The 18471-nt window shown below is 40.7% G+C and overlaps 3 protein-coding genes across 3 annotated transcripts in view; 1 reads left to right on the top strand and 2 right to left on the bottom strand.

Moving 5' to 3' along the window:
- The window catches only part of lmbr1 (limb development membrane protein 1), a 30046-nt gene extending 27224 nt beyond the window's left edge, over positions 1 to 2822 (bottom strand). The window contains exon 1 of the mRNA XM_079181226.1: positions 2655 to 2822. Coding sequence (XP_079037352.1) covers positions 2655 to 2717 — 63 coding nt within the window. The 5' untranslated portion in view covers positions 2718 to 2822. The remainder of the gene's footprint in view (positions 1 to 2654) is intronic.
- A 161-nt stretch (positions 2823 to 2983) lies between these two features.
- nom1 (nucleolar protein with MIF4G domain 1) lies at positions 2984 to 10170 on the top strand. Its single transcript, XM_079181603.1, has 11 exons — positions 2984 to 4190; positions 4288 to 4400; positions 4598 to 4793; positions 5418 to 5741; positions 5863 to 5973; positions 6364 to 6534; positions 7162 to 7283; positions 7404 to 7536; positions 8861 to 8992; positions 9108 to 9217; positions 9768 to 10170. Exons 1-11 carry the CDS (start codon positions 3216 to 3218, stop codon positions 9943 to 9945), a joined length of 2565 nt encoding a protein of 854 aa, XP_079037729.1. The 5' UTR covers positions 2984 to 3215; the 3' UTR covers positions 9946 to 10170.
- A 2512-nt stretch (positions 10171 to 12682) lies between these two features.
- Positions 12683 to 14654, bottom strand: mnx1 (motor neuron and pancreas homeobox 1; the record flags this gene model as incomplete). Its single annotated transcript, XM_079181007.1, has 3 exons — positions 12683 to 12970; positions 13374 to 13534; positions 14171 to 14654. 3 exons carry the CDS (start codon positions 14652 to 14654, stop codon positions 12683 to 12685), a joined length of 933 nt encoding a protein of 310 aa, XP_079037133.1.
- Positions 14655 to 18471: the final 3817 nt, after the last annotated feature.

Raw genomic sequence — 18471 nt, 5'->3', positions numbered from 1 at the left:
CCACTTCCTGTGACTGTGTCCCATATATTATTTTGTAGAGTAAACTATAAAAGGTTTCTTGAGCCCATGGTGATGTACATAACTAACTAGTTTTGAGGGAACAGTCCAATAGTTTATAGTTTTGTTTTTTAGAGATTGTTTGTGGAGAGCTTTCATTTCCAGCCTAGGCTGCACAAGTTCCAGAATACCGAGTGCAGACAGCCTTGCTCAACCGATTCTGGCCCCATGTTCTAATAATACTCACTAAGTATTTGTGCCGTATGTAAATGTACATGTTTGCTGTCCAAAAATAGCGCTACATGGGGTTTAGGCCTGTTGAAGTGTGCAAATTCAGAAAAAATAAGAAGTTATGCCGTCCCCAGTATTACAGAAATCATTCACGTCTAATGTAAAGCTCAACATGACCCATTTTTATGATCACAAAGAACAATACGGAGTAATGCATCATTGTTTTCCAACATCAGACGCACCTATCAAGCCAACAGTACATGCAAAGTGGTCCAGAAAGGACCAATGCATGGCATTTATTGGGTAACCGCTGCCTTCAAAACAAGCTGGATGGTCTTACAGAAGGATCCCGTTCCACATCGCCCCCTTCTACTGTGACCGGGACCTAACTAATGTTAGAAACTCCCACTTCAGCACTCTGCACCCTGTCAACATTGGAGAACTCATCACGCCCCAGCTGGGATTATGGAAGTGACTCAGCCAAACCGAGCGCATTCCAGACAGACAAACGGACATAAAAAGAAACGCTAAACAATCCTCCGTCAATCTGGGAGGTATGCGGCGTTATATGACGGCCGTAGCAAAAACTGTTTGGCTTATCACCTGCAGTCCCCTTCCAAATGAAAGACAGCTGATATATACACACACACACACACAAGCTACAGTGGCTCAAGTAAAACCACTCAAGTAAAAACACTTTATGCAACGGAAAAGAAGCAAGTCATAACAAATCCAGCTACTTGCAAGCAGTTTGCACGCATCCTCAACCAATTTAGCAACAGTATTTCACACCTTTATGCTACATGAACTCAAGCAGGAGGTGACGGACGGTAATTACTGTTTTCAGAGAGGATCTTACAATTCCTGCAAGAAGAACTGATCCGTATGACTTCATGCACTACAGTAAATGTTATTATTTGACTTTTTGTTAGCAGTAATGTGATTTCCGATGTGTCAACATTAGACAGTAGATAACCTGATTAACAGAGGTCTGCTGAAGAAAGCTAAATACCAGGCCATGTATCGTGGTATTAGCTGGGTGTATGAAAAGGTGTGTGGAAGAGACCGTGGAAAGGAAGAGTAACAAGATGTTGTAACTTAAGCACACGTTATATTGTCTCCTAGTGGTTGTTCCGATTCAGCGATGTCACAACTTTACATTTTGTTCAAACACAGTGCATCTCTGTTTCCACAAGCATGTGATAATGAGGTTACCTCCTTGTTTGGAGGTGGTGGTGGAAAATGTAATTACTGACCGAAGCACAAGGTAGTCTCCCGTGTTAACTTGATTTCTCACAGTAAACCGGTTTGCTGTGCATTCTTCAATGCTTCTTTAGGACCCACTTTTTTTACAAACACTTTCCCACACTTCAGGTCTAATAGGAGCGTATGCCATCTTGTCATTGAGTCATGTTTACAAACTCGAAAGTTAACCAACAGTAACCTTGGCTTGCAAAATAAGCATGCGCCACAATAAATATAATTTTACGCCTGCAGAAATCAATCCATAAGCTGACCCACATTAAGATGTTACGTGCCATTACAGCATCGTGCAAAAGGCTTCTTACGTTAAGAATGTTGATATGGGATACTGAGAGAGATACTTAGGACAACATGTGCACGCTAAAGCTGAGCTGTTCAGCTTGTCTGATGGTGAAACATTTGATAGTTTGAAGTTGCTTGTTTTTGTGAAATGATAGATACTCATGACAATAGTTTATAAGTTATATTATCTATTGTCACATGCATTTGCAGGTGGATCAGGCATTGAGGACACCAAAAGTTAAGTTGCAGTGGTGAAACATTCGCCAGACATCTTCTTACATATAATATTACACTGCAAACTGTCTCCTCTCCCAATCACTACAAATAATATTTTCCTTAAACACAAACTAAAGTCTGTTACAATCATCCAACCAGAGGAACTCATCAGAAATTAAGGATATTTTACTGAAAAGCCTCGACCAAATCATCACAACGAGAGATGAAACATGAAATGCATTTATTGATTAAACTATTAAACCTACATGAAGCTCTCGTGATATTGTACGTTCAGGTTGAATGGGGGAGATGTCCTCTCTCAGCCTGAATAACTGAGGACTGGGACGTTGTGTCCACGTCCCAGATAAAGATCTTGCAGGTTTATTTATAACAAGTCTGTCCCAATATCAATCAATACACCAGCGAAGTTAATACAACTACTTACGAATGCTCGCTAACGTTAGCTAACTTTAATGAGCGCGTTGTTGTTTTAAATGTAATCCAGATCTGACTTATTATAAGACGTGTTTTGGGTGCGTCACTAAATGAGCAGTTGAATTCTCCCGTGTCCTAACTGACAGGTGAAGCTAACGTTAGCCACCGTTGACGTTGCTGAGCGGCAGAGGACGTTGTTAGCCTGCTAGCCTCCACTAGCCGTTACTTACGATGTACTCTCGAACTTGGCTGTGGAAATTCTGCTCTCTGATAGTAACATCGTCTTCTTCCATTCTTCATATTGCAAATACAAAAAAGAAAGCTACAGATTCACAGCATGATAGGTCGCGTGCAACTGGCACCACAACGGCAACAACTCCCGGTGTCTTCTTCTTCTTCTTCTTCTTCTCTCTGCAAATATATTGCCCCGACTGGTTAACAGACAGTTTACATCGGAGGAAAACCGCTCCGTGTTAAAAAAAAAAGAAAGAAAAACGCCCCATAATAAAGTACGTCATCACTAGGCGCCAGGTCTTCGGCGTGCCCTGGAAAGAAATGGTCACGTGCTTGTGGGTCAAATACACAGTTTTCCTCATGGAGATACATGTGCAGTTCAAGGTATTTATGTGTTTAAAATAAGCGAGAGGTGCTTTACGTCTGTAGTTTGTTTTAAACCCTCTGTAGTTCATAACGTTAGCTTGTTAGCTAAGCTAAGTGGCTGTAGCTGCATTCTGAAAGAAGGGTAACAGCCGGTTGAGTCAGCGTCAGTAACTTGAGTTTAACTTGTAGAGATGAAGGTGAAAGCGAAGCAGAAGAGCAAAAACAAGAAGGGTAATGTTGTGTTACACAAGTACTTGGTGGCTGTGGATGAGTTTATTAAAAGCAAAAGTGTCACTGAAGAAGGGGAAAATGACCATGGCTTGAGATTTGTTAAAAAGAAGAGCAGGAAGGAGCTACGTAAAGAAAAGCGAAAAATGAAAAAAGCCAAAATGAAAAATTATTATGAGGGTAAACAGACCCTCAGTTTACCCCTCGATGGTGGTGAAAACTCTGAAATAGTAGCTGAGGAACCGCAGCAGCAGAAAAAGAAGAAAATTGAGAAAACAGAGAAAGAAATGTTAAAAAAACAGTCCAGAAGTGTTACTAAAGAGAAACCAGACGGCTCTAAGACACCTTCATCTGCCAAGAAAGACAAGAAAGTCAAGAAAGCCAATACGCTTCAAGAATCGAGGAAAATGGCACTTCTGGAGGCAAATGAAGACGAAGACAGAGAAATAAAGAAATTAGAGAAACAACTGGGATTAAACAAGAGGAAAAACAAGAAGACTCTCCCTCAGTCCTTTGTGGCTGACGGACTGGATTACATCCTTGGTGTGCTGGACTCCGGCTCGTCGGCTGTGGGGTTGTATGATGATGAGGATGATGAAGAAGATATGGACAAGGCCAAGGATAACTTTGAAAAACTTGATGAGAACGACTCTCAGCTGTCAGATGAGGACGAAGGACATGGAGATGAGATTGCGAGTGAAGGCAGTGATGAAGATATGGCTTCAGTTGACGGGGAAAACGAGGTTGATGATGATGAAGACGACGATGATGATGACGACGATGATGATGATGACGATGATGAAATGGTTGAGGAGAAGGAAATAGAGGCCGAGCTGGATGAGAGTGATGCAGCTGACTCAGACAATGAAAATGATGGTGAAACAGAGGAAGAAGCAGACACCCGTGACACAACGACAGCAGGCTTATATTCAGAAACGGTGAGTTCAGAACTATTTCTTTATTATTGTCACAGCATTGACATCTCGTTTTGCTGCATAATGGATCTAATTGTAAGATACTTCTTCCAATGTCCAGGTCAGCGCTGCAGCAGGAAAGTACGTGCCGCCTCACTTAAGAGGCGCTGGAGATGAGAAACGCAAAGCTGAGCTCGAGAAACTGAAGAGGAACGTGAAAGGCCTGCTGAACAGGTAACCGTCTTACCACAACATAATAGCACATTCCCCCTCTCAAAATATATGACTAGTAGCTTATAACTGTTGTTTCTTAGTGTTAGCAAACTTTAATTTGATATTGCTGTCTGTTCTTACTGGTCACAGTAACACTTGATTTCTGAGCTCTGGTAGAATTACCAGTGATAAATCATTGGTTTTTCTAACTTCTTCAGGCTGACTGAGCCCAACATGGCGTCCATCAGTGGTCAGCTGGAGGAGCTGTACATGAGCTCCAGCAGGAAGGACATGAATGACACCCTAACAGAGGTGCTACTAGCAGCCTGCGTCACCCCGTCCCTGATGCCTGACAGACTCCTGATGGAGCACGTCCTGCTTGTCAGCATCCTCCATCACGCCGTCGGGTTAGAGGTAAACATACCCCCCATTAACTGATGCTTGGATGGATCCTAATTCAACAGGTTTTACCTTCTGAAGGCATTTCCATTTGGAGACCTTCATTACACTGTATCATCCACTGATAAGAGCGACCGCAGGTGTCGGGTAGCTTTTGGTTTTACCAGCCTGAGTGTAAGAAACAGTGACCCGAGAACTGACATCAGCTCATGGATTATTCAGTCGAGCCCTTTAAAAAAAAAAAAAAAAAAGGCTTAACTGCTTCCACACATCTCCACTGAGAGATAATACTCTTTTAATGAATTAGAAAGTGACATCTAACTCCTCGGTTTCTTTCGCGTAAGATGTAATAAGATTGTTGTCTGTTGTATTGACTTTCCATCTTGTAAATGACCCTAAACAGGATCATCAGTAAAATTTCGACATCGTGTGAGGGATTTTTAATTTATATTTATATAATTTATATTTTGAGGTTTTCTTTAACTTGATTTAAGGGGTTTGTCTAACCCCAACTTACTGTGATGCTGTTATATTCACCCTTTATTTATCATACGTCATCGTCCAAAGATATTAACTTACATAAATCCAATCATAACATGAATCACAAGTTTGTAATATTTCCTTTTGATGATTTTCCAGGTGGGAGCCCAATTTCTGGAGACGGTCGTGCGGAAGTTTGACGAGGTGTACAAGAACCCATCGGAAAGCAAAGAATGCGACAACCTGGTCGCCATTGTCGGTCACCTCTATAACTTCCAGGTGGTGCATTCTGTCCTCATCTTTGACATCCTGAAACTTTTTGTTGGCGCCTTCACAGAGAAGGACATTGAGCTAGTTTTGTTATTGCTGAGGAATGTCGGCTTCGCCCTGAGGAAGGACGACGCTCTGGCTCTCAAGGAGCTCATCTGTGAGGGCCAACGCAAGGCCTGCAACACGGGGTCGAAGTTTCAGGATCAGACCAGGGTAGGGCAACAAAATTACCTCTCACTTGAATTACCTTTCATTTACCGTGCGTCGTTAATTACATCAAATGTTCTGGTGATGGCTACAGCATTGTGTATTTGACCTCTCATTTATGTATCAGGTGCGTTTCATGCTGGAAACCATGCTGGCTCTGAAGAACAACGATATGCGGAAGATCCCGGGCTACGATCCTGAGCCGATGGAGAAACTGAGGAAGCTGCAGAGGACTCTGGTGGGTGGTTTTCACAACGTGACTTATTTTGTTTGAAATATCCTTATTTCACTACATTCATGGAAACAAAATTCGATTTTGAATATGTAGCTTATAGGCAGTGGTATTATTCCTCATACTGAACACGGTTAGTGTGTTCTTACAAGATCGTTGTTTTCATAGTAGCTTCCACTTGTTCCACCAGGTGGCCCTAGAGTGCCACCTCTACAGGCCCAAAGTCCAGAGTGTTAGGGATGCTTTCATCATCATCATCATGACCATTCATCATAGCTGTTTTAACAGTTACTGTTACTTCGCGATTGCTAATTGTTGTCCTTCTTTGATGTTGTATGACTGGTGTTTGCCTCCTACATGCGCTTATGGCTAATCCCTGGTAAATGTGTTACTCAGATCCAGCGGCGTGCAGGAGGCAGCGACATGAAACTGAGGGTGTCTCTGGGCAATCTCCTGGCAGCAGAGCAAGTGGGCCGCTGGTGGATCGTCGGCTCGTCGTGGAGCGGCGCGCCCATGATTGGCGAGCAAGGGAACACGACCTCAAAACAGAGTACTGCTGGAGGACAGGTAGAGTACTGGAACACAGAAGAGAGTAATCCCGGTGCAGGTCTGCATGGGTGCTGCTAGGCATCTTTTGATGTTAACGGTATCAGCCATGCCACGTTAGGGAAAGCATATACTGAAGTGATCACGTCCCATTTTGTCTGTGTTGCAGCATTTATAGTATCTGCAGTTTTGTATTTGATTTATTCAATTTCTGATTTAACTAATTTATCTTATCATGAACTTTTTAAATTAAAGGTACATTTTTTGCCACTCTGAATTGTATTTGCTGGTGCATCGTCGGTAGTATTCGAGTATTAGGTCTGGGTATCAAGCCTCAATATTTAAAAAACAAGTATCAAAAACAGTCTAGTTTCCTAGTTCAAATTTGTAATCTTGTTTACTTATTCCTTGCACACATACATCAACATTTTGCCAAATTTGTTTACACTTTTTTCAGTTCTTGTACTGTTGCTTGTGTTTGGACAAAATGTAACATTTGAGGAGCTTGTAGCGAAGCATAGTATTGATACAAGAACTAATTAAAAGTGATACCCCAGGCCCAGGTTTAGTCGGTGTTATTCAGTAATGTCATCACTTTAAGTGTATTTGGCTATTTTTCACTTTACTGTTATTTTTGATTCATTTCAGTTTAGTGCCAAAGTGTTGGATCTGGCTAGGAAACAGAGGATGAACACTGAGGTCAGAAGAAACATCTTCTGTGTGATAATGACCAGCGAAGATTACCTGGATGCTTTCCAGAAGCTGCTCAGGTTTGTTATCGCTCACCTCCACAGTGTGTCTCCATGTTAAGTTGGTTGACCAAAGAAGGAAATATGACATGCTTGTTTTAACCGTGATGTTATAAAGCCTTTTATTTGCTCTGTGTGAAGGATGGGCCTCAAGGACAAGCAGGAGAGGGAGATTGTTCATGTTCTCATGGACTGCTGTCTGCAGGAGAAAGCCTTCAATGCCTATTACGCCGTACTGGGAGAGAAATTCTGCTCCCACGATCGTCGCTTTCAGGTAATCAGCTGGTAAAACTCACACCTCGACGACTGAGAATAGAAAATAAAACTACTCCCACTTACACAGAGCCTTGCAAATAAACAGACCCAGTTCTAGATCTCCATCTCTTATCAACCACAACATCATCAATAAACTTTCCTACCACCACAATGATTAGTACATACGATTAACAGTCATTCTCCTAGACAATTGTTTGATATGTAGACACATAAAATTGTTATCTCAAGAGCAGTAAATAGGGGGAAAAAAAGTACCATCTCAAGACTTCTTCCTTACTAATTTGCAGGATCCGTATTAAAATTATTTGTATCTATATAAAAGCTGTAGCTATGCAAATGAATTTTATTTTAATTATGTGTTAATATGCTAATTCATGTGTGGGGTAAATCAATAGTTTAGTTTTATAAAAGATTATAAAAATCATGGAAAATGCCAAGTACAATTTTGCTAAAGCACAGGCTGATGATATTAAATTGCTTGTTTTGTCAAATAAGCACCCCGAACCCGAAATATATTTTATTTACTTTCACAAAAGACACGGAAAAGCAGCCAATCCTCAAAATGTTAGTAGCTGCAAGTAGGGAATCTTTGACATTTATGTCTTAAAATGGACTAATATTAATATATTTTCCCGCTGTACAAATGCTGATGCTCAGATCAAGCAATTAGAATTATCAGATTGAGAGAGGAAATCTCTAATTGCTTGTATGAATGTTGTATTTTCAGTAAATGATAAAAGTACCATTTAAAGCCATAGTACACTCTGTACGTGGTCCTTATTTGAATATAAATCATGTGGACTCTAAAGATGTAATGGAATTATATTGGAGTCCAATCAAGGATTGTGGTTTTAAAGTTGGGAGAGGCCATTTTACTGTACATGTCATGATGAGAAAATATGAAAGAGTTGCATTTATGCTGGACGTGCGTGACCACCCAGTCTGTTCCACTACGTGTGACCTGCGTCGTGTGGCCTGTAGTTCACCTCTGCAGTGTGGGAGCCTCTCACACCTCTCACCTCTGATTATTATTTGACTCAAACTGTGACTACAAACAATGGGGGCGAGACCACACTTCCTACTTTGCTGCCAGGTAGGCCGCGGGTCCGTATCAGAGACTGATGACCATTGTCCTCATCAAAGAGCTCGAACCAGAGCTGGTGGGAATGTTTGCTTTTCACATGTAAACTGGATCTGGATGAGAGGATTACCGATGCAGAGCTGGTTTCTGTTCGCTATACTTTCTGCTCCTCTTTTGGGGAACCATCAGTATACCATTCAGTGCAGTTATTAAATAATTTTGGTGTCCTATATTCTCCAAGATGACTTTCCAGTTCAGCCTATGGGACAAGTTGAGGGAGCTGTCCAACCTTCCCAGCAGCACCTTTAACAACTTGGTTCAGCTGGTAACCCTCTTTCTTCAGAAGAAGTGCCTTTCCCTCTCCATACTCAAAGTAAGTGGCATGTCGTGTGTAGGTTTATACTATATCACATTTCTATATTTGATGTTGTAACTTGAATTAAATCTTGAAACCTATTCACCGGGATCTTCTCTGTTTTTCTGTGTAGGTAATAGAGTTTGGCGAACTAGATAAGCCCACAGTGCGCTTCTTGCGTCAGGTGCTAACCAAACTGCTAAGAGACATGGAGCCTGAGGACCTCGCCAGCATGTTTGGAAGGTGAGCCTTTACATACACTTACTTCTTCCAGGTTTGGAGATTTAAATATGTTAATTCATGCAAAATAACAACTGGGAAACAAGAGTGTACAGCCTGGCTAGCACCTCTGCAATGCTGTACTTCTAGGCACAGCCGTGATTGGAGCTTAATGATAACATCAGCATGCTAACATGCTCGCAAAGACTATGCTAGCATGATGATGTTTCGCACGCATAATGTTTACCATGTTCACCGTCTTAGTTTAATGTTTTCACATTAGTAATTACAAATAAGCACAACTGAGACTGAAAGGAATGTCATTAGTTTTGCAGGTTTGGTTATAAACCAAAGTATCGGATGGTATTTGACCTCATGGTGGCACTAAAGGAAAAGTCAGGGGATAACTGGAGTCGGATGTCCTTATTTTCATGGCAATCCATCCAATAGATATTTCGGCTTGGATGAAATGTTCACCTCTATTAGCCCGCATCTTGTAAAACGACTCCTCTTTACTGCTTCGCACCATGTGAACATCTGACATCAATGTCCTTTATTGTTTCCCATTCACCAGGATTTCAGGAATCCCCAAGCTAGGAATGCTGCGGGAGGGCTTGAAGCTTTTCATCAGCCACTTTCTGCTGAAGAATGCCCAGTCACAGGGACCAGCTGAGCAAGCAGCGACGCTGTCAGAGCGCGCTCAGGTCGCCACCAAAGCCATGGAGGCCAAAGAGGCCAAGCTCAAACTGTAAAACACTTACACACACACAACCACACACACCAGAAGCCCAACAGATGTACGCGACCAGAAGAACAGAAGAAGACTTTGTCTCTTGACACAAAGAACCCAAACCTGCAGTTTTCTTCAAAGAAGAATAGATATGTTTTTGAAATTAAATGAATGTTTTTGCTATGGGGAGGCCTTGTACATAATTGTTTACCATGAAGATTTTTAAATCTGGAAGATATGGATGCCTTTAGACACGCATCAGACTATGTATATTATTTTAATACAATGCGTGGTTTGGTTCAGCTTTATTGTTCTGCAATAAATAACTACGGATTTGAAAGCAATACCTTGGATATTTTTATTTCCTAAATCTATTATGGTGCTTATACATATATTTAGAGTGTCACAATTTTAAAAGCCTCAATAATCACCAACATTTTCCCTAAAGCTTTGACTCCTTTTGTAGAGAGAAAGGAACTATTTCCTCTAACATCAGCTCTCCTTTCTTCTTCTTCTATGCCTTACGGTTCTTTATCTGAGATCTCCCTCACGAAGGCAGTGCCCAGCAAGAGTTAATGTTGTAGAGTCCGTACACCTGGAGCTATTCTTCTGGGCTTTACTAAGTCTATTTACTCTTGCACATCATATTAAAGTCTTTCTCAGCCTTAAATGCAACTGATTAGTGAATAGTTGTATGTTGTTATCCTTCCCTGTTGATATTTCCACTTGGCTTGCTGCGAGTGTGACACAAACAAGAGCGGTGAGAATAGGGAGCGACGGCGGTGTCGTTCTGTGTTTACACACCCTGATGAAATGACCCAGGGACCTTAAGTCTAGCCTATTCTGTTTGCTCGCTGACACCAGTATCTGCCCGCGTGGTTAGCATAGCAGAGTCATTCTGTTACATTTGATACTTGCTCCTATTAATTAGCTCCATTGGTGCGGCCTGTATCAATCTGAGGCTGGAGTGTGGCCTCAGGTCATGAATGGGCCACCAGAGGAAATGTCCTTTAGTCCACAAAGTAGCCTCATGTCGAAGGGAGAGATGTTTTAATTACATGGAACATTTAAGACGCAGGTTTTGCTTTTGATGACAAAAAGGACAAATGCGCTTTAGTCTTGAGTACCGGGGATGTTTTTGTTAGAGAAATTATGGAGACTACTGGTTGAAAAACTTGAGAATCTGTCAGTTAGAAGGTGGAGATAGTGGGATCAATGGGCTCACTGTGCAGTCCATACACTGGCCATTGTCTGCAGCCGGGAGCCAGCCAGTTGCCATCGGCTTTACCTGGCGTATTCGGTTTGGGTTTGACCCTCAGCTGAACTTTGATTTAGTCAGCTAAAGCAAACAGCTGAAGATAACCACCAGATCGCTCAGTAATCCCGTTGCAAATGGCACATAATCAGTCAACCCCTGCTGTAGTTTAACGCTGATGACTGCGGGAACATTGGTAACAAGTATAGGACCATATTGTAGACCGTGTGTTCTGTAAAGTAATGCATAGTGTGAACAGTGTACAGATGAGTTATTAAACCGGCCCTATAGCCTGGTCACATTGGTAATCAAAATATGTTAAAATGATAGACTATAGGCTGAAAGAAGATCAAATTAGATATTGACATATTAGTTAATAACACAACCTAAAAAAATACATGCTTGTTTAGGTAGGAAAAGCAGGCTGATGGGATTTCTTTTTTGCTTTTGAGGAAGTCCACTCTCATTTGTTTTTCTTGAGCCCATGCAAATGACATACAGTACTTTGGTATAAGACTGTCTGGTGTTTTAATTCAATGTAAAAACAGTCTATGTCGATGTAGGCTAGGGGACTACTAAAAAAGTAGAATATTATTTAAATCGGATTTTATCAAAAAAACACATTTAAAACATTTGTTGTTAATGCTAAATACGTTTTAAATGACCTCAGCCCTGAAAATAGTGCCTGAGCAGCCAAGTTGTCGCTCAACAAGCCATTTAAACGGTTTTATTAATGCGAGCCCATTGCCTGTGTGGTGTGAAATGTTTCCTCCGTCTGACCGCCTCCTCGCTGTTTGCTCTCACTGCACGTTTGCACAGATCCGACAGCGCTATTAACAGTAATTCCCATGACCCGAGCTGTCAGAGCACGGAGGAAAACACGAGCCTCTGTTCGCATCCGCGCTGAAACACTGCGAGTAAATCGTAAATCAAAGCACTATTTATTTTTTTTGCGCCAAAAATGCCAACTGAGTTTTTATATAAAAACGTTTTTTATTTCACATTGTTTGCACCAAGAGAGACGCTAAACAATAAATTTAGCATGCACGGGGATGACCATTTTATAAATACAGTATAGAAAAATAAACATAACATTTTGATTTATTTTTTATCAGCGTGATATGACACATTACGGAACACCACATAGAACAACATAAGACAAATAACAGCGGGCTGTTTACTGTAGTGAGGTCTACATGATATTACTGACAAACTATTGCAGCAGGGAAAGATTGCAAAGTCCTGAGCCAGTTTACAGCGTTGGAATATAAACCATGCAACATGTCACAGTTCAGAGTGCTGAATGATGCTCCTATTATGAATCTCCTGCTTTATTGCTTGTTTATGACACCAAGATCATCTATTCTTGACCTACATTGTATTCTTTTCATGAAAAAAAAATGACATGACGGTGATTAGAGGTTGGATTACATGCAACTGCATTTTTATAGCAAAAATCCCCCCCAGAGTCATTACAAATGGAGATCGCCCCCTTCGTCCTTCTTCAAGGCTGCGGACTTATATCACTGGTGTGATTCCTCTCGTCGTCTGAAGAGCAGTCTGACGAGTTGTACAGGAAATTGTCGCCCTCGTCGTCGTCACTGTCTCTAAAGTCTCTTATTCTGCCATTTTTTGAGTCTGTCTTGCTCTTATAGTCCGACTGTTCGAGTCCGTCAGATTTATCCTGGCCGCCCTTGTTGCCTTTCTGCTTCTCGGCCTCTTGGGCGGCCTGCTCTTTGGCCTTCTTACTTCTCTTCCATTTCATGCGTCTGTTCTGGAACCAGATTTTAACCTGAGGAAAAGAAAATAATTTACTTGAAGTGGTTTAAACAGGATTCTACCTGTGCGTAACTATGCGTAAAGATTGCGTAAAGATTGCACATTGACATCTGCTGCGGTGTTTCAATTATCCTACAGTGAAAACATTTTTTTTTTAATCCCTTGAATTCAAATGGAAATAAAATATCAACGGCATGAACTGCCATTTGCCCAATGGCAAATTGAAACAATTGGAGTGATAGGAAAAGTACTTCAGGACAAAGCATTTGGTCATCAATTTCTCCATTATTTTCTGAAAACTAAAACATTTTTAAAAATAACTTTGTGTACCTTTTAAAAAAAACATTTAATTATTTAAACAGGGGAACTAAATTGTTAAAAAAAAAAAAAAAAGTAATCGCTGTAAGAAATATTACCTGAGTTTCTGTCAGCATGAGGGACGTCGCCACTTCAAAGCGCTTCGGTCGTGACAGGTACTTATTCAGTTTGAATTGATGTTCCAGCTCCAGCAGCTGCTGACTTGTGAACGCAGTTCTTGGTCTTCTGCACTTGCCAAGCAAGTTAGACTGAGCCTGAGCTGCAACAACAAACAAAGGTGGTGTAATAAAATATAATTGTCTATGTGCTCCCTGCTTAAACAACAAGGTCGTCCACCTATGAATATCTCCATAGAGAAGCTATTTGCCACTCCATTTTGAACAAATCTGTTAAAACGAGCGGAGACAAAAAGGTAGTATCTGGTGAGCAAATCGCATGTCAACTGTGGGTTTCACACTACTCTGCTACTTTCCCACTGTCCATTATCTGTCCATTTTAGTTCCTCTAAGAAAAATCATCACTCTACAGCCTCTTCATTCAGAACATCATAATAAGTGAGGGAAATAGTGCGCCATGAAAATATAATAAACTACTTATTTTTTTTAGCTAAATACAAATTGAATGCCTTCTATGTCTGAGTCTTTAGCACAGTGACATAATCTGTCTTGAAGCAGCATCATGTAGGCCAACATAATATATATTTATATTTATATACATATATAATAATAATAATAGTATAAGCAAAACTCTAACAAACAATGCAGACTTTTTGGGTACCATGGCACATTTTTAGATCAGCCTGCCACCATACATAACCTAACATAAAATTATTATTATTATATTATGTATTTGTCGTAAAAATGCCAGAACATTCTGTTATGAAACAGCTACTTACAATTAAAGTCAGACATTTTGGGCAGCATCATCCCGGCCGTGGAGACCCGGAGCCAGTGGTCCAGCTGGAAGGTGCTGGCTGTCAGTTTGATGGGATCGCTGTGGTGGTGATGGGAGACGTGTGGATAGGAGTAGGACAGGGCAGGGTGTTGGCCTGCGAGCGCTGCTGCAGAGTAGGTGTACATGGGATGGCCGTAGAGAGCCTGCGCGGGGATCCCTGCGGTACTCTGCGGATGTAATCCAACCATGCTGTGCGGACTGTTGAGGAAACCCGGTTTCGGAATCAACCCGCAGCTGGAAATCCTCGGCGGAGACGGCGTCTCGGTGCGTAAAGAATCAGCGCCGGTCAGCTCCAGGGCTGACACACTTCCAGACGACGGGATGGAGGAGGACAGGGACGTCACAAGCGCGAGCGGAGAGGTCTGCACCTTGGGGGAATAGTCTGCTAACAGCGCGTCAATACGAAAGTTTTTAGATTTCTCCATTGGGCCCCCGGTGCGCGTCTTTGTCGCTTCTGCTGCGAAGGAGAAGTCAGTGCCGTTTTCCCACCTCTCAAAAGTTATGATGTGGTCCGGAGTGTGAGAGAGGAGCTCCGTGTGACACTTAGTCTCTGTCAGACGGAGGCGATTGGTGCAGCCGTCTGCAGGGGGCCGTCCCAAACGTCACAACGCCTCTCTGCTCTAATCACTGTAAAGCACGGTGTTGGCTGCGTTAGTGCTTTTATAGGTATTGCTATTACAGGAAAATGACGCAAACGTTTGAAATAAAACTCCAGTTTTTTGATCAATTATATAACTGTATGTTATTTTTTGCTTATAAAATCCAGTGGGTCTATGGCGTAAAAGGTTCCAAGGTGACTAAAGGAGGACTTTATGATTGCAGGAGCCATGCGGTTTATATTTTTGGGGATTGGCTTACTGTATACATCACCAATTTGACCAAGGTCACAGGAACAGGTGCAGTAACATTTGATTAAACATCGGCAGCCACAAGCACAAGCACATTGTTCATCATATCAAAAAAGAAACATATTTCTAAGAAAAGATGCCATGGGGTCCAGCTAATTTCCCTTCACTATTTATAGAGGGTGGTCTATCTCAGAGCAGTCGTGGTTCATCTGAGGGTAGGAGATGGTTAAACAATACTTTGTTCAACTCTAACCTGAAAACTGAAAATTAAAAAACATTTTATTAATAAATAGGAAATAGTAAATGGCAGTTCAATCCAAAACATGTTGGATGAGTTGAATATAAAACAGAATTTTCAGTCCTAACGTGTAAGGTGATGTGACAGGTAGCAAGCTACTTATTGAATGTAGATGGCAAACAAAATAAATGAATAGTCTGTTAAAAGAATGAAAGCATGCGCAAAAGTGAACATCTTGAGCCGAAGCACCTCGTGAGGCCAACAGGGAAATTTAAGTAAAAGCCCTCCTTCTGTCGCTCTGCCAGGCTGAGGGTGACAGACGCACACTGGCCTGCTGTAATGGAGCTGTGCAACCAAATTGATAGGTTGAACCTTCACTGCTTTTAACGTGATATATCAGCAAACAAAGTTTTGTTTTCAGACTTCTGTTGTACATGAAAATGAGATTTCCGCAAATAAGCCTTCCGATTTTTGCCCCTTTGAAAATATTGTTGCTATTTTTCTTTTTAAATAAAAAATATCACAAGGCAAGCAACTGGATTCCCTTCTTCTCAGAAAAAAAAGAGTAGGTGTCAAAATATGTCAAATTCAGGCAAAATATGGAAGCAACGAGCAGCAAAATATTTAGTAATTGAAACTCATATTTCCAGTGTGATGAGGAGAGAGATGTAGATAATAGGCCCGTGGCTCCGGGTGACTTCGGTCTAATAAGCCACTTAAAGTTAATGGAAGAGGAGGTCAAAATGAGAATTATTGACACCCAGTTGCCCTTAACCTGTCTACCAATAAAGCTGATTAGTTTTTGTCAATTCATCAGCTAACCGCACTCCTGGGACGTTTATTTGCTCGGGGGAAATCAACAAGTCACCGGGTGGTTTTCAAGTAAAGGATCGCCATTTAATTGTGGACCTTGATGATCATGGCCAATTACTGAATGATAACCGGGAGATTGATGTGGGTGGGATGTGGGCCTGCCTGGAAACGTGAAAGAGACGAAGGGAGAGACGGAGAGTCAACTCACTAATGCTTTGCCACTAAGCGTTCAAACGTATTCATGTGGAAAAACGGTGCAAACGCTGATCATATAGTCCCAAAATGATCAGACGCTCCAGTTTCCACTTGGACAAATTGTCGTAAATGTTTTTGAAATAAGCTTTTTCATTGATCTATTTTATGTATTTATGGCCATTTTATTTCACCCTTCTCAATTATAATGATTAAAAAAACAACAAAACAACAAACAGAGAGCGAGGAGAGGGGGTGAGGGTGCGTGGCATATTGATATTAAAACTGTTATGATATTGCAAATGGCAACATAAACATCTTCACCTCTGAACAGTTAGTAAAAACGAGTCGCCGGAAGTCTTATTTTGCAGTTCTCTCTTCAATTAAAGGCATTTTTATCAGCCTCTTGTATGATTATTATAACAGCTGGACTCGTGATCGCCACGCGCCCGCGCTGCCTCTTGTCCCCACCGCGGGTTTAATTTCATTAAGGGGCCCGCATGAATATTTCTATTAAAGCAGCGGTGAAATATGGAGCCATTTAGTATTGGCCTTCGCCGATCACCAAGATTTATCGCTCCTTTTCATCACATCTAAGGGAGAGAAAATTAATAAGGCACCCAAGATGGAACCGGACCCTAAAACCCTGGTCTTTCCTGAAAGCTGTTAATTTGCTCTGTAATTACTTTTACAATTAACTGAAATACAAATCAAAGTGGCAAATCGGGATAGTTTATATATTAATTACCTTCGGTAAATGTCTTCATTATGAAAAGGCAATTTAAAGGGACCTGCACTGTCTCTTTTAACGTTATAAATACGTTCGGTTAAATTGGCACAAATGGCCGCTTCTATGAAATGTGTTGAAGTGCTTTTAAAAACATTTGTACCTCATCATCTTTTTTCGTAATCTTACATCCCACGGGCTGCATCATTTCTGTCCTAATATCAATGTCAATATGAGATAATTACAGAAAAGAAAGAGAGTTATTTCTCTGAAAGAAACATCCGAATCCCAAAGTCTCTATGAAATTCGATAGTGCTTTGAAAGGAGAGTATACTTGCGTCGCCATCAACACGTGAGCTTACAATGTAATATGTGGACCTTGGCCCAATCAGATCTTATTGATGAGACCATTTGTCTGCCTCATGCCTTCAAAGCCTTTATTCGTTTAAACTTTAGTCAATAAAAATCCCGATGATATAAGTCACCAGTTTGTTGACATAAAAAGTACAGAGTGCAATCCTACAACAACTACTATAATAATGATACTACTATATGTATCCTATAAATACATACACAATGTACATCAGTATCAATCCTAATTTAAAGCACTTCATTATACAAATTAACCAAAGGCCACTCCGAAAATACAAAAAACACATGCACAATGAGTAAATTAATAGATAATAAATGTCAGTATTTTATGTATTGAAACACACATTTATTTTTTATATTGTACTTTTCTTTTCGGTGGGGAAGATCCTGGTTGACTTGACCATTATATCCCAAAGAAATGTGGATCTTTGACCTTTCTGCAGCTTAATATTTTATCAAAAATCTCACCATGAATGCAACTTGGCAGGCATTATTGACTGGACTTATTTTTGATTCTGAAGAAGCTAATGCACCAACATGGTTTCAAAAACACTGTTAAGCATTTGTTAAACTTAATGGGCACTTTTACGTTATTACATTTCGTTGACTTTGCCAGAAAGTTATTGATTTATAGTGTTGGTGTTGCTTTCTAATATTTAGTCCATCCCATTTAAATGCATGAGGGGTTGAGCTTTGTTGTTGTGCAAATGTATTAGATTCTATTTTATTATATGTAAACCTAATAGTTGGTATATCTGTAAAAACTGATGAAAAGATTATAAAGGAACGACTTCCCAATCAGATCTTTGAAGACATGACTTTTTGCATGATATCAGGTACACACAGAAATACCTCTTCTACTACTACTGTTAATACAAATCATCATATCATGTATACTTATAAACATCTTCATATGTAATATGTTTATACTTATCAGAGAAAATGTACTTGAAAATCAACACAGAGCAAGTAAACAAGACAGATCAGTTAAACACAAAAGTCTAAAAAAAACCCATAATAAATTACCATCACAGCAGTGCAGCATTACAACA

Source organism: Pholis gunnellus (assembly GCF_910591455.1).
Source record: "Pholis gunnellus genome assembly, chromosome: 20".
In the NCBI taxonomy this organism is placed as follows: Eukaryota; Metazoa; Chordata; class Actinopteri; order Perciformes; family Pholidae; genus Pholis; species Pholis gunnellus.
This window is presented reverse-complemented; position numbering and strand designations above follow the sequence as displayed.